The 25084-nt window shown below is 35.7% G+C and overlaps 1 protein-coding gene across 1 annotated transcript; it reads right to left on the bottom strand.

Moving 5' to 3' along the window:
• Positions 1-217: 217 nt before the first annotated feature.
• LOC113107128 (LIM/homeobox protein Lhx4-like) lies at positions 218-13152 on the bottom strand. The gene is made up of 6 exons (XM_026269381.1): positions 12801-13152; positions 9360-9531; positions 6532-6734; positions 3902-4056; positions 3649-3820; positions 218-2744 (listed from the first exon to the last, which is right to left on the bottom strand). Exons 1-6 carry the CDS (start codon positions 12883-12885, stop codon positions 2356-2358), a joined length of 1176 nt encoding a protein of 391 aa, XP_026125166.1. The 5' UTR covers positions 12886-13152; the 3' UTR covers positions 218-2355.
• Positions 13153-25084: the final 11932 nt, after the last annotated feature.

The following is a 25084-nucleotide window of genomic DNA, read 5'->3' as shown; positions in this document are numbered from 1 at the left end:
TGCAATGGGATATTTCAGGCAATGGATTTGTCGATACAATACACCAAACGTTTAATAGCACCTATAGTAGTGTCTATGCATGATATATATCCGTAAATAAATAGGCCTTCGCTTTTTTTTTTTTTGGTAAATGGAATGCGCATTCCCATTCAAGTGGAATCCACATATTAAAATGCACGTGTCCAAATTGTAGCCTGCTGCATCTTTTGTCTGTTGTGTTTTACTCACAGTTGTGTTTTCTGGCCGTTGAGAACGTCAAGCAGCCTGTTTGTCCTCATTTCACAGAGCAGTTTACAATTAGGTAACATTTAGAGGATTAGGGAAGGTTTGACCAAACAGCAATCTGCTCCAGTCTATGGAAGCAGAAGGATGAGCGCGTGGAAACGGCGAACAGATGTGCGTCTGATCAAAGTTCCACATGTTTGTGTGTGTGGCGGGCTTTGCAGAAATGTTATTCCTTTGTTCCCGTGCAACTAAAATGTAGTATACACATAGATATTTTTTTGTAGTTAATAACCGCGAATTGGTTTGTTCAAGTGCACAATAGGCTACCGCCAATTTACAAAACAAACAACAACAAAAATGGTATTGCTTGGAATATGCAAAGTGCATATTACAATTGGGTAATTCAGTTAGAGCCCCTCATAAACACTTAAAAACCTTGCTTGGTCAATTCCTTTTGCAACCAATTTCCAATTTTAATTGAGATGACATCATTAAACATGGTGACGTCAGTAGTTGAGTTTAACGACTTTAAACCAGTGCTGTGATATTATACATTTCTTATATATATATGTATATATATTCTGTGTTATACTAAGCTGTTTATCTTTACATTCAAGATCAATAAAAGCATGTAAAGTAAATAAAAAAGAACATTGCAGTAACCCAAAGACAATTCGGCTTTATTTCTCCATATAGATTTGACTGTACACAATTCATACCATTGGACAGAAGGCATATAGGACTAAATTCAGTGCTCTTTTTTTCTTTTTTCTTTTTTTTTTCAAAGATCCATAGCAATAAATAGTGCTCATGAAACAAGACTGTCGACACTGTTTGAGACTTTACAAAATTTACAGCCATTAAGACTCAACATAGATTCAACAAAACATATTTCTGAGTGGTTATTTTTCTTTTTTCCATGTTGCTCTTTGTTAGCTTATATGTTCACTCTTTCAGCATAGCTTCATCTTAACTCAGTTTTCCATTATGTGGGTCAAAATTCTGCCACAACAAATTTTCCTCACGTTTACAATTATATCCCCAGTTTTGTAGTTTTACATCAACTCACTGCACTCTCCCATGATCAACCTCTTCATAACACTGACATATGTACCCATAACAGGAATAAATAACACTAAATCCTCATAGTTGTTGCTTAAATGTGTCAAATAAGAAAAAAAACTACAGTGTAAATTTCCCTTTCACATGTTTTGCTTGATAATAATTGATGAGGCCATTAAGGTACTTGTGTCTGTGTAATAGAACTTGTCATCTGTTCTGATATCCATTTTTGCTCATGAAGCAATGAGTACGAAACAAAAATGGCAATTGTAAACAAAGGTATTTTGATGGTTAAAAAAACCTTGTCAATAACAAATAAACTGAACTGTAACGGAAATAAATATTAACTTTAATTTTAATCTTTTAAACTATATATTTTGTTTCATTTTGCCCCAAAATATGTGGAAAAAAAACACTGAACGGACAGGGACCATTGACAACTCAGAGCAGTGCATGCGGATTCATCCTTATTAAAAATAATTTTGATCTATTCTTCAGACCTAATGTGAAGGGCCATCTCTAGTAGAGTCGTTTAGAAAGTTTCAACCATCAAAATCCCAAACCCTTGTAAGTAGGAAAGATACACTTGTGCCACTTGTTTAAATATCTCCCCTTGTTCGGTGCGCTCCTCTTTTTCCTGTATTCAGCCTGCCGTGTGCAGTCGAGGAGGAATATACAGTAAAGTGCGTCGCCATTTTGAATGTGGACAGTTCTCTTCCTCATTCGGAAGCATGCATGGACCCTCTTGTTCTCAAAAACGTGGTGGATCGTGATTGTTTTTCCAGGGATGAACGCCATTCGCAGCTGCACACCATTTCATGCTGGAAATCGTCCAATCCAGTTTTGAGAACAATGAAAAAACACGAGTTATAAAATTATGATACAGAGCAGACATTCCACGGTGGGTTGCTCGTATCAGCGCGCCATTCAGCAAAGTCAAGCCACCGTGTTAAAGTAGGTGCTGTTTTGGGCCTCACTGCACAAACGTCACCAGTTCTTGGAAAGACGTCTATAAAATCTTCAGATTTCTTGTCCATAGTACCACACTTTCCATTATGACCTTTGACCTCAGAACTGGGAGTGGTCCATTTCATCAAGCCACGAGGCAGGGCTAGTGGGGAAGTCTGGGTAGCCCGTGCTGCTTCCTGTCGACAGGTCAGAGGTGGGTCCGCCGGCCATTGCTCTCAGAGCTTGACCTACATTAGGCTGACCGCCCTGACCCATGATGCCGTCTATGTTGAAGCCTAAGTTGTTGAGCAGCGGGGTGTGGCCTGGGAGGGAAGTGATGGATGAGGGGGACTGTGGCAGGCCGTAGGGACTTCCTGCCCGCAGGTCATGGTATGGCTGCCCACCTCCCTCCAGGGAGAAGCTCCCGTTAAGCATGTTGCCGTTCGTGACATCTCCGACGCTTCCATACAAGCCGTTAGCATGACCAAGGTCTGACAGGATTTGGTCTTCTGTTGGAAAGAGCAGACAAAATCGGTTTCAAGATCATTTCCAAAAAAATACAGCTACACTGAAAATACATTTTCACTCAGAAGTTGATAGTAAATATCACAATTATTTAGAAATAATTGGAAAGTAAATTTTGAGGTTGAGAGAATGAATAGTATTTTTTTGTAAAAAAAAAAAAAAAAAAATTAATCTTATAAAACTTTCTATTCTTCAAACAATCCTGAAAATATTTTAACAAAAATATTAAGCAGCACGACTGTTTTCAATATTGATAATAATAATAAAAATAACTTCTTTTTTTTGAGCATTGAATCAGCATATTAGAATGATTTCTGAAGGATCATGTGACACTGAATACTTGAGTAATTGCTGTAGAAAATATATCTTTGCCATCACAGGAATAAATTAAATTTAAAAAACTTATTGACACCAAGCTTTTGAATGGTGGTGTATAGATGTTTTTACACATAGAAGAAGAATTGTAGTTATGACAAAGACCTCACTAACAAGGGGGTTACATGCTTCTGGAAATATCTGAGCATTTGTGATTTACTCTCCGTACACACAGGAGCACAACCAGTCTCTGTTCTTTCAACCACACAACAAAGGCCCTGTGTGCTTTCTCTCTAATCAACTAAAAGCTTCACAAATTTTATAGTGTTTGTGCATCGCTGCTTTCATTTTGCATAAACATGGCTCTAGACTTTTATGAATTCTCAAAACGGGTTGACAAAAATGAAATAATCAGAAAAAAAAACATAGCAGAACCAAAAACCTCATTTGAATATTCCAAACAATCCACCAAGTGGCATATTTTCAAAAGGAAGGAAATTAATGATTTAAGGGAAAAAAAAGAAGAGAGAGAAAAACAAAGCAAGGCATCATGGGAGATGTAAACAGACTCACCTCTGAAACTAAGTTCGCTATCGCTGAGTCCTGCATCATCGGCTGAGCTCTCCTTCTCCGTCTTACTGGACCCTCGATTGCGTTTGACGCTTTTGTAGAACTGACCCCAGCGGTGCCGACCAGCGTCCTTCTTCAGCCGTTTCTCTTTTGCTCGCCTGTTTTGAAACCACACCTGTGGACAGACAAGCCTGAGTAAAGGCACCCATTTAATCATATAAAACACTTGAGCTTGAAATCTGACTTATAGTCTGACCTGCACTACTCTCATGTCCAGCCCCGTCTCTGAGGAGAGCTGCTCGCGCACATGTCGTGCAGGCTTAGGCGAGTTCTTGTAGGCGCTTTTGAGCGTCTCCAGCTGTTTGGCTGTGATGGTGGTTCGTGGACGTTTTGCTCCTGTCTCTGAATCATCTGTAACAGTCAAATTTGAAGAACTTTAACATTTTCATTACTGTGCTGCCATTGGTTGGTCAAACCGCGCCACTTATTTGTGACCCTGCAGCACAAAAGCAGTCATAAGTAGTATGGGTATATTTGTAGCAATAGCCAAAAATACATTGTGTGGGTCAAAATGATAGAGTTTTCTTTTATGCCCAAAATGATGAGAATATTAAGTAAAAATTGTTCCATGAATATATTTTGTAAATTCCCTACCTTAAATATATCAAAACTAAATTTTTGATTGGTATTATGCATTTCTAAAGACTTTCACTTTAAAGGCAATTTTCTCAATATTTAGATTTTTTGCACCCTCAGATTCCAGATTTTCAAATAGTTGTATCTCAGGCAAATATTGTCCTGTCCTAACAAACCATACATCAATGGAAAGCTTATTTATAGATTACATTTTCTTTTATTTATTTTTTTACCCTTTTGTCCAGATTCACATTTATAGATTTATTGGCATATTAATATGGAGAACTAAATATTTTTACTGTACAGTTTATTATTCTCACCAAGGCTAGATTTTTCTGAGCAAAACACAGTATAAATTTAATAATTGTAAATATTATTTAGTGCCGGCAACAATTAATTGTGATTATTTGCATCCAAAATAAAAGTTTATGTACATTATATATGTGTGTGTACTGTGTATATTTATTATTTATACTAAAGACACACACATTTGGTATATATTTAGAAAATATTTACATGTATTTGCATTCACATATTTATATTCATATAATTTAAATAATATATAAATAGATTTAAAATATAAACAAAACGTATTTATCTTAAATATATTCATACATGTGTATGTATTTATATATAAATAATCAATATACACAGTACACACACATATATTATGTACACAAAAACTTTTATTTTGGATGCGTTGCCCAGCACTAATATTATTACAATTTAAAATAACTGTTTTCTATTTGAATACATTTCAAAATAGTTGTGTTGTGTACAAATTTTTGTGGAAACCATGATAAGTTTTGTTTTTCAGGATTCTTTGATGAATAGAAACTAAAAAATAAAAGAAAAAAATATAATCTATTTCAATACATAAAATACTGATCCATTAAGCAATAAAACAGTCAATTGTTTTCTAAGGAGTTCATAATATTTTAAATAACCAACTTCTGAAATAACTTTCATAATGAAAAACACAAGCATAAAGGTGAAAGGTAGTAGTAGCAGGACTAAACCGAACTCAAAAAAGTGAATAAAAACACTTAAATTCAACTAAACTGATTCGCTGTTGAAGAAAGTGAAGCAAATTTCTCAAACATGAGGCAAAATGTCAGGAGCTTATCTATTTTGAGGTATGAGTAAGTACGAGTTTGTGGGATGCTTTGAGTGAAAGTGCTCGCACATGGCCAGTCGATACTCTCCTGAAACTGTCACACTGTGGCGGAAGAGGGAATAAATCTCTTCTGAGAATGGCATGCCAGTGCGAGTTATTGGGGCCCTACCGTAAAAGTGCATTGCATCACTTAATATAATCAATCAACAGCTCACAGAAATCTCCATAAATACAGCATGAGGGGCTTTCAGAGGCAGATCCATGAGAGGTCAGATCACCGAGGGGCTTAATATGCCAGACTCTGAGACCCCACAAGACTGTAGTTAATGATGATTTTGTCTCCTTACTACCATCCTGTTGCCTCCTCTGATCTCTCAGTGTCTCTTTATAATTTTAAAAGGAGAAGTTAATTACACCATCTCCACTCCTGAACTTTGCTGTCAGAATGATTTCCAATTGTGACAGAAAATCCAGCAACGTGGGCAAAGTCTGGGACAGTGCTTCTATATACCACAGCCACTGTCTAAAAACATTTTAAATGCCAGTTCAGCAAACAGCCACTATTCTCAATGGGTCAGTAGCAACTGGCATAACTCATCTATATAAATATTAATATATTTTTATTAAAATGTCATCTATCTATCTATCTTTCTATATGTGTATCTATTATCTAACTAATAAAAAGTTCATTCTTAATTACATCGTTCTCTAGGAACATCATTTCACTGTTTTTGCCATGTTTTGTTCTTTAAAACATTCCATCATATGTAATAAAATTACAGAACTTGATATGGTTTAAAAAATAACATAAAAAATATTCAACGGACAATTAAAAATATATATTTAAATTACTTATTGAGGGTCGAAATCCTAATGTAGGTAAACTCTCAGTCACTTACTGAGCAATGGTTTTTACTTCTTTCCCTAACTTGCCATTGTTTAAAAACAATCAAGAATAACTGCTGCATATTTCTGGAATTCTGATATAGACTTCCGACTGCTTTTAAAGAAATACTTCCTCAAATTAAAACACAGATGTGTAACAAAACTCAATATATATTGCATAAGATGAGCGGTCCAATTGTTGGTTCCAGAAGGTAATTATTTACACTGATCTGAAGATGACAGCTCACCATTTTGTTTGGCTGTTTCGTAGTCCTCTTTGCACACGAGCCTCCCGTCCTCCATGAGGTAGAACTCATCACCGGTGGCCAGCTGCCTGCTGCACATTACACAAGCGAAGCAGTGAAGGTGGTACACAAAGTCCTGAGCTTTCCGGACCACCTGCGTCGGGGGAATCCCCTGCTGGCACGATGCACATTTTGTCCCAAAACGCCTGCAAGTACAAATATAGACACTTCAGTTTGATACAGATTCAGATTCAGGTATTAAGCCTTAATTACCAGCAATAGCAGTCACAAAGACATGATTCCTATTTTCCGTTGAGCCGGTTTATAACCATTTGTTCAATGATTTTAATGATTATAACCATTTGTTCAATGATTTTCACATAATTAATACATTGTTTTATGCCTAATCCATATTCCAAGGTTACAATTATGGCCAATAACAGAAGCAAAAGCAAACATGACGCAGAAGTTTTCTATATCTATGGGTGTTTTGCTACATCCAAACAGTGACAGAATATTACAGATTTTGTGAACAAATGCTTATTTACAAACTTGTGTTTATGTTCATTGACATTAAATGGAGTATTTTAATTTTTATTCTAAGAGTTTGATACATTTTGAATACTTCTTTTTGCCATTAAATATTATTGACATTTGACTGGTTTTGTTATTTAGATAAGTGCATTAAAGCTCATATATACATATATAATATGAAAAATGTTATTTTGTGAAAAAAATATTTTATAATCATGTATAGAGTATATATGCATGTATATAAATATGTTCATTTGTACATATACCTATACATTTTGAGAATATTTTTAAATATTCAAATGATAATTAGTTCAAAACATAAGTTTTCAAATATATACAAATACTGTACATCAAATATATATAAATGTATCATGTTTTAATGCTACCTTTTGTTATTTTGATAAGTGCGTTAAAGCTGATACATATATCATTTGAAAACATTTTCTTTGTGAACAAATCTATGGATGGTGGAATATAACTAATGATGTATAATAAATCATATATTTTTTAATTATGTTAAAATAAAGTTTTTATTGACATTTTTAACTCGCAAAGTTATGTAATAACTTTTTTCTGTGTTATTAAATGTTAAAATGAACATTAGTTAAGATTATGTAATGATGTAAAAGTATTATTCAGTCTTAGTTCATGTTAACTTATGTTTTTAACCAATTTTAACAATTAAAACCTTATTGTAAAGTGTTACCCAAACTTGTTTTAGGGATTAAGCATCATTACATCTTGAATTTTCCTGTGGCTATTTTCATAAGCAATCGTTTTATAAATGCAAAGGCTGTGATAAGTTAACAAAAGCTCAGAATACTATAGCAGGCATTTTTCTTTGTGCTTGTCATGTCCCTGGAGTTGACAAATGGTCTTGATCAATGTAGCAGAGGCAAAAGGATTCACAGGAGAGAGAGAGAGAGAGAGAGAGAGGCCACTGAATCCACATACAGAATGCCCCATAAAGCACTGAGTCAGAATATGCTGTAAATCACAGTGTGAATACTCCTAAATAAACCCTCCTTTAACTTAACCAAGGTGAAGTTTTTGCAACATGAACTGGAAGGCCAGCCCCCGCCCCCTCGCCTGTGAACCACCAGCATTTGCTCCTCCATCCCCCTCTCCATCTTCCTCAGCAGCACCACCACGGTCTTAACATTAAAATCCCTTCTTTTGTCCCCACGGGCTTGCTAATAAAGTTAGCCTCCACTCTGAGTCTTGCTATAGCGTTTTAGGTCTCATTGAAGCCTGTGACATTAAAACCTCTCAAACATGATTTGGTAAAAGCCACTACTGATCCTGTTTTGGATAAAAGTCAAACTTAATTTCCTTCCTTAAAGCCAAGAGGAAAATCCAATCGCTAAAAAAAAGAAGAAAAGAAGAAAGAAAGGAAGGGAAGACACAGGAAAGATGAGTAAAAAAAAATGCTAAGTTGCTTTCTTGTGTTCTTCTAAAGCACTGGGAATTGAATTTGGGAACATGCGGTCTTTGCGGCTGAGTTCCAGCACACTGTGCTTCCTAACCTGACACAAGAAAAATGAAACACTGCACTTTATTAACCATGACAGAGAATCTATGTGCCAGCCTTTCCTCGAACATACTCCCACACACACACACACACACACAGAGAGAGAGAGACACAGAGACACAGGCTAGTGCCAAACAGCACTAAAAAGCACAAGGAATCACATGTGAAATTCCTCTGTGTGAAGAAATTTGACAAAGCTTTTGTCTGAATGTTTTATGTCATGCTCTCCAGTCCTTGATAATTCATGCAGCCAATATAGTGACTGAAACAATGTCCAACATAGAATCGAAATTAAATAACATCTCATCATATTATGTCCAATGATGTACTGGACTACATAAGATTTTGCTCCATTAATGACTTAAAATACACATTTATTTAATTGTATAAGTAAAGGTTGAATGTCTTCTATTTGTTTAGCTATGTGATCTCTATTTGTCATATTCTAAAAAGAATTAATATTCATAATCGCGTCACATTTTGCTTTGCATACATCAACAAGCTTAAATGTGCTTAAGGTATTTATGATTTTATTGTTTAGCTTCATAAAATGTATTAAACAAGAATAAAAAAGGGAACTGGATAGATAGATAGATAGATAGATAGATAGATAGATAGATAGATAGATAGATAGATAGATAGATAGATAGATAGATAGATAGATAGATAGATAGATAGATAGATATGGGCATAAAACATTGATATAAGATAGATACTGATGGTGGGGAAAGGTAAATGCTAACAGTGCAAGAGAACATGGACTCACTTGAAGAAATCCTCTTTGCAGTAGACATTCCCCGCGCGAGAGAAACACTTGTCTGCTAGGAGCGCGTGACAGTCGGCACACTTGAGACATTTTGAGTGCCAGTGTCGATCCAACACCTTCAAAATAAACTTATCCAGGATGTGTTGACTGCAGCCTGCGCACTGAGGGATCTCTGGAGAAACACATGCACAGAAAGCGATTTAGGTCAAATGTGCTTAATGAAATGCTGAACTTGGTTTAAACAATATTTAGATAAAGTAACACTTTATGAAATTTCTAATAGGTTTAATAATTTTAAGTCAATAACAAATATGGTTGCATTATATAATGCTGACAGTCCTTTAGGTATTACACATTCAAATATACAGAAATGTCCTGACATTACGCTTCATACTTTATATATATTCCTTTAATTGAAAAAGCTATTGATCTGTAGTAATCTTGGGTAGCCCTATAGAAGCAGCAACGATCATATTTAAAGTTCTCAAATACGTATGTATAACCTTCTGTTGAGATGGAAGAACATACTGGGGATACATTTACTTTTTAAACATGTCATTAGCATTTAATATTTGTAAAAAGTAAACGACATCACAAAAAAACCTGACGAAGAATTATGACAACAGCATTGAAAAAGACAAGAATAAAAACAAATAAATGTATAGCCTATAATAATATCATGCGCATGGAATTGTTATAATAAATAAGACTTGTATAAAACAAGTTAAACAAATAGTATTTAATATTAAAATATATAAATGATAATTATTAGTGCTTAATAAGTAATTAACGGACTTCAGAGATTATTGTGAAAGTAATTTGAGGACTTTCCGCAAGACAACCTATGGGACCGGTAAACGCTGGACAGGTGAGGAAAAGTGTCCATTTCATGGTAAATAATCAATATCCCAGAAGAAAACAGGCGAGGACAAGAGGACATTGAGGATAAAATCATATAACTGGTCCATCGATCCTTTAACAGAGACAGTCTGTCACTTCAATTACTGTTGCTCAAGAACAAGTGCACGAACAAAACAAACACACAAATCAGAAATCTTAAACCAAACAGAAATAAAATGCAATTGATATTATTCCTTAAAATAGAGGAAATCAGTTTAAGCGTTCAGAGAACGAGAGAAATACTCTGTATAATTTCTTCAAATCACAATATCATGACATTTAATATCGATATTTGACCTCTGATCCTCTATTCTTTCTGTCGACAAGTTCTCAAACGTGCTGTTTCAATGGATTCAACAAAAGCCAGGATTCTAATATGACGCTAGAGGATAGTATTTTTTTTTTTTCAAATAAATAATTTTAATACCAGCAGGTGCTAAAATCCGTAATCACCTGAATAGCGTTTTATGCGTAGTGTAAACGTGCGGCAAATGTCTTAAAGTTCATCAAAACTGGCCTCTACAGCAACCTTATAGCTAATAATATCACAATGACAGAGAACAGTGTTATCCACAAACACCATCAACACTAAAACAATGCTAGAAAACACTGTAACATAAAATACAGACATACATCAAATAAATGAACATAACATCAAACACACACACACATTTTCAACGTAATGCAAACAAATGTGATTCTGTGAATGACGTTTACTTATAAAATAACTAGCATTTTTGTTTGGTTGGTTTTACAATTTTACTTACAATATTTTACCGTAAAATTGTGCGAGTTAAATATGTTAAATATATCTTGCCTCAGTATATCCTATAGTATTTTAAAATATAAAATAATGTTATGTTGATTTAATTTACAGGTAATTAACTATTTTTACAGTAGCATTTTCCATTCTTGTTCCGCTGAAATGACTGCTGATAGTGCTGTGTGTGTGGTGCTGAAAGAACAGCGCCCAGCGCAGCTTCACTCATTCAACCGTCTTCAGCTTTTAACGCTCATTTAGTCTGAGGAATCTATTTGCTTAGCCAGTCAGTTAAAAGATGGCTACCACAACGTGCCTTCCTTTCACTTCAAAGTATGCATCTGAAATATACCAATTCACTTTTGGTTTGTCTGATACTGGTTTTAAATCTTTGTTTTATCATTCAACGCTTTCTCATTTAAATCTCGTTGTCATGCTTCTATTTTCGAATGTTTTCTTTAAAAAAAAACAAAAAAAAACATATGTTGGTTTTAAAGCACCTTATTCATTTGAATAATAATATTTAGATCCATACCGCAAGAACAGATTATTCTTAAAATAATCCTCACTTAATCCATCATTTACACGACAAGGGGGGCTGAGTAGCAATATCTTTTAATCTACTATTATTTAATGAAATTAAGCATTCGCCACTGACAGATCTATATTGCCTACTTAACCTTTTGACCATTCTTTAACAAATTAATAAATAAATAAATGGTTCGTTTTCTTTCTAATTATTTTCCAGCATTTTTATCAGTGTTCAGTAAAATACAGTTTGATATTTTATTACGAACGGATCTAGTGACTAAAATTATGTTTTCTCTTTTTTTGAAAGAGGTAGAAACCAAGTCTGGTTCAAACAAGACGAGGTCCATCTGTACATTTCTGAAGCAAGACTGTGAATAATTAGGTCAGGAATTTATCAAATTCAAACTCCATCTTGATGGTGAGATCAGATTATATAGGCCTAACGCAGATTAATTTGCGACTGATAAAGACCAGATGCGAAGATAATAGGCAATGCCTTTTTAAAAAATTAAATGTTCGTGTGGGCCTACTGTATCTAAATGGTCTTATAATCTCTTCTTCATTGTGACAAATAACATGGGATACACTCTGCCACATTTAACCACTGCATTATAGGAACTCGGATTAATTTTTTTTTTTTTAAGGATATATATTTGTTTAATTTCTAGCACCTAGACTGTTGTTCCCCAACCAACCAAACTTGTTAAAAAGATGCAATGTAACTGTTGTAGCCAGCTGTGCGATCTAGAATTAGTCTGACTAATCAGAAATCAGTCTGGCTATATATATATATATATATATATATATATATATATATATATATATATATATATATATATATATATATATATATATACTGTGATATTATAAATCTACACTTACACCAGACACATTTTTACGATGCTATTGTGTGAATTCTGTTGCAGAAGCTCAGTTACGATCATATTCAAAAAGAACATTCATCTGTTCTCATCACAAAATAATATTTGGTAATCTGATAGACTCGAGATTAGATCAGAATTTCCGATTAACGAAGTATATGCTATAGTTAAAGCTATTTAGATTAAAATAATAATATACAATATGTCTGGATTGATTTTACCACCCAGATAGTGGTTTACATATAATTCCCCAGTGGAGTTTAATTAAAAGCTACATATTATTTAACAGTGGTGGCCTGCAGACGCCCGGAGGAGGCCTGCCGATTTTCTGATGAACTAATCAATATAAGCAGAAGATAAAGCCCTTACGTTGCAGTGGCACTCCGAGGATGTCCGGCAGACCCTTCACCGCGCTCTCGCCGGGCAACACAGCCGCACTTTGCATCATTTTCATCCAGTCCGAGAAAACGCACACATGCACCCGCTCGCGGAGGTCGGAGAATCTCAGATGTGCGTAAAATAATTGTTCTCCCCGGATAGTCTCCTTTTACAGTCCTCGCGCCTGTGGTTATCCTCGTGAAATAGTCGCGCGTGAGTTCGAGCTCGTGCGTTCTTTCGCTGTGTGTCACACAAACCGCTTGATTCATTCACACTGCAGGGGCGGCCCTGACGTCACATCCCCGGGGGGCCAATGGGAGGCGTGGACAGGAGCGAGAGGGGCGGGAACTTCTTCGGCTTGCACTCTCAGGTGAGCAGAAAAAGCGATAAGGAAGTGATGAGGATAAGTACGGTGCCGCGACTGAAACCACAGGATTTGAAGTGTTTTAAACAATTGTGTGACATGGCAGGGGCCAGTCAAGCAAGTAACGTAAATATTAGGACTACGTGAATATTTAACACCTAGTTTCATTTCAGCGTTGCTTTAGTTGATACTTATATATTGAGATGTAGGCTTCTGTAGCCTGTTTAGATATAGCCTAGCTAGACTGTAAACACATGAATAACAAAAAATACGTAAAATATTCGTAAATCCTGTAAATTGATTGCTTGTAAGTTAACTTAACATACACTGTAAAATAAAATAAAAAATACGTTACTAGTAGGATAATAAAATGTTTTACTGTATGAAATTGTAAAAAATAAAAGAATGCATTTACAGTTATATTTATAGAATTACAGTTATAAATTATCCCCACATTCTGAGAAAATGTATATGTAGAAGGCTATAGGCTACTCACTGTAAGATAACTTATACTGTTAAAATTGCTTAAAAATATGTAGTGAATTCCATTCATGCACAGTTACATTAGTTTACATTTTATTTAAAAGTAGTTGGTTTCTTTTTAATCTAATCTTTTCATCAGTCTACATGTACACTTTAAATGGCTGAAATTAGCTCTCATAATTTCGCCCTGTTGACCAGGACAGTTCGCAGGACAAACACACTCAACAGTGCCTGGAATACGTTTGTAAAAAAAAAAAATACAAACTCAAGTGAACCTTTACTTTGTTTATCAGCAGTCTCGACACAGTCGATCCTGACAGGACTCATTTCATTCGAGCTTTCTCCCTCCGGAGAGAGCGGAGTTCAAGCGAGATGAACTCAATCTTCACTTCCAATTCTCTTCATGGACAGTATAATGCGGCGCGTGAGCTCGCGAGCTCTGACAGTCACCGCTTCATGAAAACAAGCTTCAGTCTGGAGCAGTCAGTCTCTCCATCGTCAGTCTGGCTGCTTTTCCACGTAACCTGTATCATGTCTGTTTTTGAGTGTTTCGTTATACCCCACTCCTCTCATGCTCATTTTTACAACTAGCCTACATTAAAAGCACGTTTTTATATTTCAACATATGGTTTTCAAGCTCTGTGAAATGCTGTAATCAAGATGCGCAAAAGGCAAAACTGTGCATATAGGCTACTGTAATTTTTTAATTTTAAAATAAAAATTAGGTTCGGTTATTTCAAATGGCAATTCATTCTATTAAATTATATCAGAATGCATTAATTCTACCTACCGTCTTACAAACAATTCTATCCAACACACAACACTTAACTGATTTTATATCTCTCAGACTGCTGGTCAGTCTTGTTGAAACCAGTTAATGCCATATTTCAGAACACCAATTAAATGAAAGGCAATTCTTCCACTTGAGACTGGAGGCAAACAAAGTAACATCTAAAACAGATCAAATCGTCTCGTTTATACAGCTGCACGTACGTATTTCAATCCCTGATAATCTTGCTTGCCTGATGTAGGCTAAGAAAAAAAAATGTATAAAATTATAAATCATGGACAGCTATATGTTACAGGAATATGTAGGCTATATAAGACGTGGATGTCATCAAAGTCCGATTATCTCAAGTTTTAAACCCCGTCCACAGTCTTGCTTAATGGCTCCAGTGTAATTTAGTTAAATGAAAGTGATCATCAAGCTGATTAAATGACGGCAAACACAGCAGCCCTCGAGCTTCACCAGATTCCCTCTGCATGGGCCAATGGTGGACATGGGAATTATCCCGGGCCACGCTTTTGATTTTCATTTTGATTATGGCTAGGAGTTATTATGCAGATTATTCAATTACGCTGATGGTCAAGTGAAAATGTGAATTTAGTCTTGCTTTAACAGAACAGAGAAGCAAATGCTCTTAATGCTCAATGATTTGCCACACGATTAAATACATTAATTCATGAAAAGTGCACGCGTTTTCACGAGCGCGTAGCTCTTTTTTGCGTCTCAAAGTCTGTTTAAGTCACTATAAATGCACTAAAGGGCACCTGTCCGAACAATGAGAGACCTGTGCACTATAATTCAGCGAAAGGGTGCGACTCCCGCTGACCCGAGCACCTTTAATTACAGACAGTATTTCACATTATCCGCATTCTGACACCACGAGCTTATATCTCGTGGTGTATCATATCAGAGCTTGTATCATATCAGTAAAATACAGGTCTCTGTAGAGATCAGATATCAACCCCTTAACCTCCTCCTGTGAGGCCAATGAGCTTACACTTGGCCAAATTCATACAACTATAGGCTACTGAAAATAAAATTACCCCTTAAGAGAATGTACGAAATAAAATCAGTTTAAATAATTATAAATGGGTGAAAAAATATCATGAACTATTCCCTCCGGTGAGAGTAGAAATTGAAGAATATATGTAGAAAAATATGTAGCTATTTACCTGTAAAGATGTATCTTATTATGCCTATTTTAGCCTATTACGTGATTTATAATGTTTAATACATTCATCTAAATCAGAAAATTCATTTGATAATAGAATAGAATCCACTCAAATATCTTTAAATCAATATCCTAAAAAAAGAAAAGAAAAGATATAGATGGGAAGAGTTTTAAATGTATTTGTACTTGAGCCACAAATATTGCACAAAATGGTATAGTGTATGTATAAATGTTTCCGTTTGTTGCTTTTACCTCTTAATACTAAATTACATTACTAGAAATAGTTATGACGGGGGAGTACATAATTATGCACAACATTCAAAACGTCCATGTTTACAACCCACCTCCGGAGTGAAGCAGATTCTGACAACCTCTCTCTTTGTTCTTGTCTGTAATTTACACCATTTGAGCAGAAGTTGCTCTAAAGTTTAATTTGTTGCACACAAATACGAGATAATTGTTCTTATGCTGACAGGCACAGTTATAAACACACAATTACAAACAAATAATTCTCACTCTCCCATGCTGACTATTAGCCTTCTTGTAAAATGCTTTGTTGTCATTCCTTCTGTTTTTTAATATGAAACATTTCAGACAGTATCATATGCAGAAACATCTTAAACAAATACGACTCGAATACGACACGAAAATAAACAATGTTTCCGCGTTTAAAAAAGAAGCACATCACGTCTCAGAGAGCGTCGTGCAAACCTACCGACAGTCGCGTGGCATGTATTTCTGCGCCTAGACAGCGCTCGAGCTTACAGGAAGTCGATATAGAATTTTCGTTCCACAGATACAAAGAAAGACTACAGAAACGTTACCTGTCTACATCGGTCTGGTGGTTTCTATTCCTCGAAAAGAGTAAATAAAGACTCGAACGTCAATGTCAGAAGCCGTTCTCGCCATTTTCCCTGCAAAGGGAAGACAGAAAGAGACGAAGAGACCTCAAGAGAGGGCAACAGAGAAAATTAAATTGCACTTGGGGGCAAATTCTATTAGGGAATAGTTATTGTCTCTTGACAGGTCCTGTCCATTTACGTAATTAGTTGAAGTACGAGGTTCGGCATTGTTTAATCAGAATCAGAATTCAGGTTTATTGGCTTAGTAAGTTAGCTAGGAGACATTGATGGGAAGCTTCAAAAAATTACAGTTAACCAAACATATCATTCAGTTATACAAGAAATTTACTGACAATATACATTCAATATATACACCTAGTATGCAATATACAATGAACAATAGATATACAATACATACAATACAATAAAATGCTTTTTTTAATGGTGTACTAGATTGTGTAATTGTATAATAGAATCAAATAGTAAATCTGAATCATGTAAAACTTCAAAAGTAAACAATGACCCTCCAAAGCAATGCATCAATGCACCTGGCCATTGTAGACCAGGTCAGAGATAATACATTATAATTGTCTAATACATTATAATTGGCTAAGGGGTAGATCCTGCTTAGGTTAGAAATTCAATTAAAGGCGACGGTGTTTCACCTTAAGCTTACCATTAAACAATGAAGGATCCCCTGTAATGTTTTTACTTGCTTCAGCAATCGATATTTTTATTTATGTGTATTTGAGTGGGCCCCCAATGAAGCGTAATGATTCTGATCTTATGCATGGTTTTTATTGTTTTATTCAATTGAATAAAATACCCTAAAGTGCACATCTAATAGTATAATCAGATATGCAGTGAATAATACTAATGCACACCATGCACTTCTATGTAGGTCTAATTGTTTGTTTGTTTTTTGATAACATGAATGCACATTGTAATTGGTACTTACATAAAGCATAATATTTGTTACATGACACTATAATGTTGAATGAATAGTTCATCTAAAAATGAATATTTGCTGAAAATCTTTTCACCTTCAGGCCATCCAAGATGTAGATGAGTTTGTTATTTCATAAAAAAAAAAAAGGATATTTGGAGAAATGTAGAATTCACTTGCATCAATGGATCCTTTGCAGCGAATGGGTGCCGTCAGAATGAGCTTTGTGAAAGATGTTTTTAATGCCAAACCTTTGCTTCTGGCTAAAATATTAGTTTTCTATCCATAATATTGCTTCCTCCAGAAAAAGCAGTTTTGTCTGATTCAGGAGAGAAATATGCACAGATCAAGCACTAACAATCCATTCGTTTTTAACACGTGTTGGTAGATTTTTGATATGAGAGGACAACAGGGGATGGATTTTTAGAGGAAGCATTATTACGGATTATGGACTGTTATTTTGGCCAGAAGTGATGGTTTAAAGTTTAAAAACGCCTTCACAAAGATGTTAATTGATGGACTAGAATTATACAATGTTTTATAGATTATTATCCATTGGTGAGAAAGTGGTGTAATAGTATATTTATCCAAATCTGTTGTTTCTTCTGATTAAGAAACAAACTCATCTACATCTTAGATGGTCTGTGGGTGAATATACATTTTCAGCAGATTTTCATTTTTGGTAGAAACTATTCCTTTGATTATTACCAGTACAACACAAGTTTATCCAGACCAAATAATGAACCTGCTTCTTATTTACAAAATCTTAAACTGAGGTGACTTAAGACAGACTGGGGTAAAAGTGAAGGGCATTTAACTAGTAATATGTAATTGGTTATACGACACTGATGAACCTCTTTGAAACATCTTCATGGAGATTACATTTCCGGTGTTTGCTGACAAGACTGTTCATTCTGCTTCATTAACACATGTTGATGGACATGCTCTGGAAACCGTCCAAACTCATCTTATTGACATCTTATTGAGAAGAATGTAAGATTTCAGGAAAGAGGTTAGACTTACGCTGATCTCAGACGACCTTTTTCACTTTATTCTGCAGTCTGTATATGAAGACCAGTAGCACTGATCTCAAGTCAGCAGATCCACAGCCACTGCCAAGAAGCTGTGCATACATCTACTTGCTTTTATATGACACTGGATTGAAAGAGGATAATGTATTATACCTGAATAAGGTGTATCTTTAATGTTTCAGCATCATAGTGCTCCTGTGTGCATAGTATTTATAATTTACTGAACGAAACTTGACTGACCTTCACACAATCCAAACCTGAAATCCTCAGAGATGAATTGGAACAATGAATGTAATCTAACATCACTTCTTCACCTTACTGATATTATAGTGTCTGAATGGGACCAAATACCTGCATTCATGTTCCAAAGCTTTCACAGGAGAACAGAATCTGTAACAGTAGTACAGAAAACACAGACTTACTATTAATACACAAGGTTTTGATCAAAGAGGACCACAAATCTATGGTTATGTACTAGTATGTAGGGACATTGACGTGTTCTTGTTAGTTCCAAAAACAAATCAAACAGAGATACTAAGAAACTTAAAAAAAATAATTTAACCCATCTAAAGGCCTAGACAATATAATGTAATCTGTTTATGTTATTTTTCTCATTATTTAACCTTTCAACTTGATTTGTGGGGCTTATATAAATAAAATCTCATTACATGGATTCAGTATGATGACGAAGTTCAGATTTGTGCATATCCTTTGTAAATCATACATGTATATATGCATGTATATATAAATATATATATATTACATTTAATACACAAATGATATTAAGATATAATGTAATCATTCTAAATATATAATCATATCTTTTTATGTTTTATGTATATTTTATACAAGTAATAATATAATCAAATATATAAAATTTTAATTAAAATTAATTATAAATTCAAATACAACATTATTAATAATATAATATAATGCACCGTCTCTCAAGTGCAGCTGGTAACTCTAGTAAGGGCTTGTTTGGCATGTTTTGCCTCCTCTCGCCTGTCAACAGTCCATCCGTCCATTCTGACTGACAGCATTAAAGCTGCGAATGAGTGCTGCATCTCAAAATATGTATTATGTACAAGGGGAGGAATACTGGTAGTAAAATGAGATTAATCTGACCTGTTTGGCTCCTGCTTTAGGGCTAAATGTGGCATTCAGGGGTCAAGAGTATAAATGAGCTACAATAACAGAACCATATATTAACCCTTTTCCTCTCTTCACAGAATTAATTCACTCTCACTGTGCATACACTCGGTGAACACCCATGGCAGAAGCTTTATTGTATTATTAAAATCAGAGTGGTATGACAGCAGAAGTATCAAACCTGTCCAGCATTTTAATACCAGTATGCGATAGGCCATAAACACGCAAAGTACATGTTGGAGGGACTCAGCAATAAAACCCAGCATTGTCTCATTTATGGAACACAACACTAGCAACACAAGGTGATGTTTTACCCTTGCTTTCTGCTGCTTTTGCTTGGGGGCTGGGAATGTTGCTTTTGTTCCATTGTTCTCATGGCACACAGACAGGTCCCTCACTCAGGTCTGGCAGGGAATAGGAAGTGTATTCTGTCTGATTTGTACATAGAAACACTAGCAACGAATGATAGAAAATCCACAAAGTTGCTGGGATGTACAAAAATCTGACAGTTCTGCTAATTTAAAATAGTTAGATATAATATACAGGGCAATCTACATGAAATAAAAATAATAAATAAAATTGTAATAGTTTCAAATTTAAAATAATTGTAAAAAAATTAACTAATTTAAATGATCTAACTGAGATTGCGTAGGAACTCCAATAATCCTAAAAAGTAATCGCAGAGCTCACTTAAATAGGTCTTTAAGAGAAAATTTACATCCAAAAAAATAAATGTATATGTTTTGAACATTTGTTGTCTTTACAATTAAAAAGTCAAATGGAATCCAATGTTGTTCTTCACAATATCTTATGTTCTATAGATAAAAGCAAGTCATACAATTTTGGAATTACACGATTTTGGGTGAAGTGTCCCTTTAACTGCAGCAAGTTGAGAAAAGTTAGTTTTTTGGTCATCTGATCTATACTCATCCTCTTTGTCCTCTGCTAGAAGCCTTGAACTTCAGAGCTTTCCTTTTTAACAGTTTTCGCAAGGCTCAACACTGTCAACACAAAGATTCTTACAGTACATCTAGTAAAGGAAATGGGGCAAGCAGATAGAGATGTGGGACAAAAGGGCGGAGCTCAGATTTCCACGAAAACCCTAAAGCTCAAGATCAAGTGATGGTGTCCTTCAGATGAGCCCGTGTAATCTGGAACACTTCAAACCCTTGTCTTCCAGCGCTCCACTTCAGATCCTCTCTCCTGGGGTCACCACCCCTCACGGGCACAGCCAACTTCCAAGTGTGTGAGGCAAGAGGCCTTGAAAGCCGATTGCGTTTTAATAAAGTTTATTATCGGTGGGGGCTAATCCCCGTGGTAATCTCCCGCAGACCCAAAGGAAAGCAGGATTACTCACTTGCTATAATCCCAATGAAATTGTTAGGATTTAGCTAGCAAAGCAGACCAGATGGCAACAGGCTTGTTCTTCCACCCGTGGGCCCGCTCACCCCTTTCCAGACCACTCCTCACCCCAGACACCCCTAAACACAACACATGAGCTATTCATGGAGACAAACAAACACGACACTGATAGGGTGAGCGATGCTCAGGCTTTAGAAATTATACAATGGAGAAAGATGTTATAGTCAAGGTATATTGTCAAGGTGAACGGTTACATAGCCAAGTTTACAGTGTTCTACAGAGGTTTGATTGAGAAATTAGTAAAATTTGACCCAAAATATTAAACATGTTTGAATTCCTCCAAACTGAAGGAATCATAATAAGAAGCTATCATGCACTACGTGATTTTCTGAGTGTCAATAATTGGCAGACTGGCTCTGAATTTTTGCAACTAGCAACAATTTCAAATTGCAATTTGGGCCAAAAAAATAGCCAAAAAAAAATTAGTAGTGCAATTTATTCCAGCTTTTATTTTTTCAAGTGACTGTCTACAGTCAGGTTAGTTTGGGCTGCACACCAAACACAGGTTACAAAAACACAGGAAATGTAAAATGTTTTAAAAAACAATACAAAACATTCCTTTCGAAACAAGGAAGAGAAAAATCCAAGAGAGACATTTTTAGAAAAAATAATTTTAATCAGATTTTACCCAGCAAAAGCATTCCATTTCAGTATGAATATTTAGTTCTTGCTTATCTAGTGGGCAAAAGCCATAATGTCTGTGATTCTTGTAGCTTCAGGTATTTGTATAGAGTTGATCTGTGGTACAAATTCACATCTTAAAATATTTCTCTGAAAAAATCTAATATTTGATCAGAAAGGCACAGTGAATGGACAGGCAGTAAATTATGGTGAAATTAAAATTAAACACACAGATATTTTCATTATGATAACCACAGTAAGAGTTAATTGGGTTCCAAATTCCCCAAATATGCCTTTTTATGGTTTTCATTATTTTAGTAAAAAAAAAAAAAAGGTTATGTTAACAATGATATGTTATTGTGATAGAGTATTTCTTAAGTCTTAATTTTGTTTTATGAAAATTACACTTTTAAAAAGGTTGTGTGCTGAATGCAATAAAATGAGTGGTCATATAAAAAATTGGTTTTTGTACAATATAAAACACCAATTATGATAATTTTTCCATCACTAGGATGCACAGAGAGTAATAATAAAAAACAAAAAAACTAAACAAATGCAGCCCTTCACAGACAAGTGTAGGGTCTGTAAAAACAAAATTAATTACCATCAAATTAAAAACAGTTCTTTGTAAACTCTCGATTTCTGTGCATCAGTACTTTGGCGCTGAAGCTGACGGTTTTCACTAAGAGCCACAGATTGTAAGATTTGGTCATTCCTGCTACAAAGTTTGCACTGAAGCGATGCTCTAGGGCAGAGACACTTTAGCATGTCGCAGCTTTATCCTCAGTTTGAAATACAGGTACATGGCGAGCAGACACATGGTGGAGAGGAGGTACAGCAGGACACACAGGCTCACGTCCAGCCTGGAGAATCCCACACTGAGCAGGGACATCCAGCGCTTGCTTTGGGGTCTGGGGTACGGCTCTATCCCGACCCAGCACCGAGGTTATCTTCCTGGCTTCCCAGGTCTCGCTTCACCCTCCAGCCCCCCTCAAACTGGAGGTCTTCCACATCCTCTTTCTTCTTCAGACTCCTCCGTCGCACTACACCAGACATGGCTGCAGCTCGGAGGGCTTTGGCTTATAGTGTTGGTTGACAAATAAATCTAGGTCTACTATATCTTCCTGGCGCTCCGTAATTTAATTCCCACAATTTGTGGCTTATGTTGGGACTGTGGCTTCTCCCAAGGTGCCTGGTTATCAGCCTTGTCTGCTTCAGCCGCCCCCATTCTCTCTAACCCCGCAGGGTATGGTTCACCGGCTTGCTCCTCCAGTGCTGGTTCTTCCTCCTCTTCCTCCTCCTCCTCCTCCTGCTGCTCTTCTTCTTGTGGCTCTTCGCAGGGTGGCTGTCCAGAGCCTCTCGAGCTCTCCTTTCCGCCCCACGTCCGGCTTCTTTCTCCATGCGAGCTGCTGTGAGTCGGTTTCTCTGATGGATGAGAGCCTGGGTCTCATCCTGCAGGTAGTCGGTTAGAATGCGAGCTGAAGAAAAGTAGTTTTGGAGGAAGGTCAGCACCTCTTCTTGGTTCCAGGTATGCTCACCGGTCTTCTTTAAACCATGACAGCTAGGACACAACTCCGGAGACGGCCACTGAATCTTAGGGAAATGGGGGTCCTCGCTGAGTTCTCCTTTGTGGGATAAGAATAACAGCTGTCAGGGAGCGTTTCATAATTTCATAAACATAAGAAAAAAATGGAGTGTTATAAACAAGATCAACCATAAATCAATGGATGAGTTTTGACAATGAACAACTAAAATCAAAACTGTCACTGAAATCATGTTATTACATTCATAATATTATTTTTTCAAGAACATGTTCAAGTTATAAAAAAAAAAATAATAATAAAAATAAAAAAGTATATATGTGGGCGTGTTTTTGTGACATATCAGGACACAACTCTGTATAATGACATGGGTATGACACAGGTATTACAAGGAGAGAGTGACTTGTGAGGACATTACCCATGTCCCCATTTTTCCAAATGCTTATAAATTATACAGAATTAGTTTTTTTTGAGAAAGAAAAAATGCACAAAGTTTCCTGTGAGGGTTAGGGTTAGGTGTAGGGTAATAGAATATACAGTTAGTACAGTATAAAACTGTAGGGGAAGTCGTGGTCTAATGGTTAGAGAGTTTGACTCGCAATCGAAAGGTTGTGAGTTCGAGTCCCGGGCCGGAAGGAATTGTAGATGGGGGGAGTGCATGTACAGTTCTCTCTCCACCTTCAATACCACGACTTAGGTGCCCTTGAACAATGCACCGAAACCCCAACTGCTCCCCGGGCGCCGCAGCATAAATGGCTGCCCACTGCTCAGGGTGTGTGTTCACAGTGTGTGTGTGTTGTGTTCACTGCACTTTGGATGGGTTAAATGCAGAGCGTGAATTCTGAGTATGGGTCACCATACTTGGCTGAATGTCATGTCACTCATAAAAACCATTACACCTATGGGTGTAAAAAAAAAAAAATCAATCCATTAAATTAAATCCACATTACAGTAAAGAAAAAAAAAAATGCATAGAATATACAAAATTGTTTTCTTTGCATATTTCTTATATATATATATATATATATATATATATATATATATATATATATATATATATATTGTTAAGTATTTACTGTAAACATCAAGGATATTTTCTGTACAACTTTTAATTTATTCTGCTTTAATAAAATACAATTTTGATAGTAATAATAAAGTAATAATTAAAATAAGAATAAATTAGTGAATAATTATTGAGAATAACTGTAACAAAAAATCCAAAGTACATTTTCCGCTTGTATTCAAAAAGGGGAAAAATGGGTCTAATTGTTATGAAATAATTTAACACTTCAAAAGCTTAAAAAAAGCTTCATTTATACACAATATAAATAATATAATATAATTAAATGTATTATATATTTACATTTAAATGTGACCTTAAATGTGACCTGGATAGTCATGTTTTCATGAGATTCACCTGCTTAGGCTTAAAACAGGCTTAACCCATTTTAAAAAGATTAATCATTTAACTTGGTGTTAAGTTAAGTGGGAAAAGCCCAAATGGCACCTTAATCAATTCTGAGTTGACAGATTAATAAAACCTGGAGAAGAACACATTTTCTCAGAAAAGTTTTATAAAAGTTATTGGAAACAATATTTTGTACATTCAAGTCTGTATGACAAAACTTATTCTGCATCATCAGAAAATACATTTTGCCTAACCTTGAGGTGCTGTGGTGAACCGTGTGTGTGTGTGACGGGTCTAAAGACATGATCAATAGACCTGTGGGCCTCTCCCAGAGGGAGGATCGTGAAGATAATAGATGAGGTTGGGGTGAACAAGACACCCCTCCCCATCCACACACACACACACACACACACACACACACACAGGCCTCTTCTCTTCACACCCCCCTATGAACATGCCACCATCTCCAAATTGAATATGAAAGCCAGCACCTCTGGGCTGCAGCTCTCC

This window comes from Carassius auratus, chromosome 8 (genome assembly GCF_003368295.1).
Source record: "Carassius auratus strain Wakin chromosome 8, ASM336829v1, whole genome shotgun sequence".
NCBI lineage: Eukaryota > Metazoa > Chordata > Actinopteri > Cypriniformes > Cyprinidae > Carassius > Carassius auratus.
This window is presented reverse-complemented; position numbering and strand designations above follow the sequence as displayed.

What these genes read in the sequence shown, in the direction of transcription:
- LOC113107128 (XM_026269381.1), bottom strand. Translation starts at nt 12,885, where the DNA reads ATGAAAATGATGCAAAGTGCGGCTGTGTTGCCCGGCGAGAGCGCGGTG. An exon ending in CGAAACAGCCAAACAAAATG is followed by an intron (nt 4,057 to 6,531) that starts GTGAGCTGTCAT and finishes TGACTGTTACAG; the next exon opens with ATGATTCAGAGACAGGAGCA. An exon ending in TGGACATGAGAGTAGTGCAG is followed by an intron (nt 3,821 to 3,901) that starts GTCAGACTATAA and finishes GTCTGTCCACAG; the next exon opens with GTGTGGTTTCAAAACAGGCG.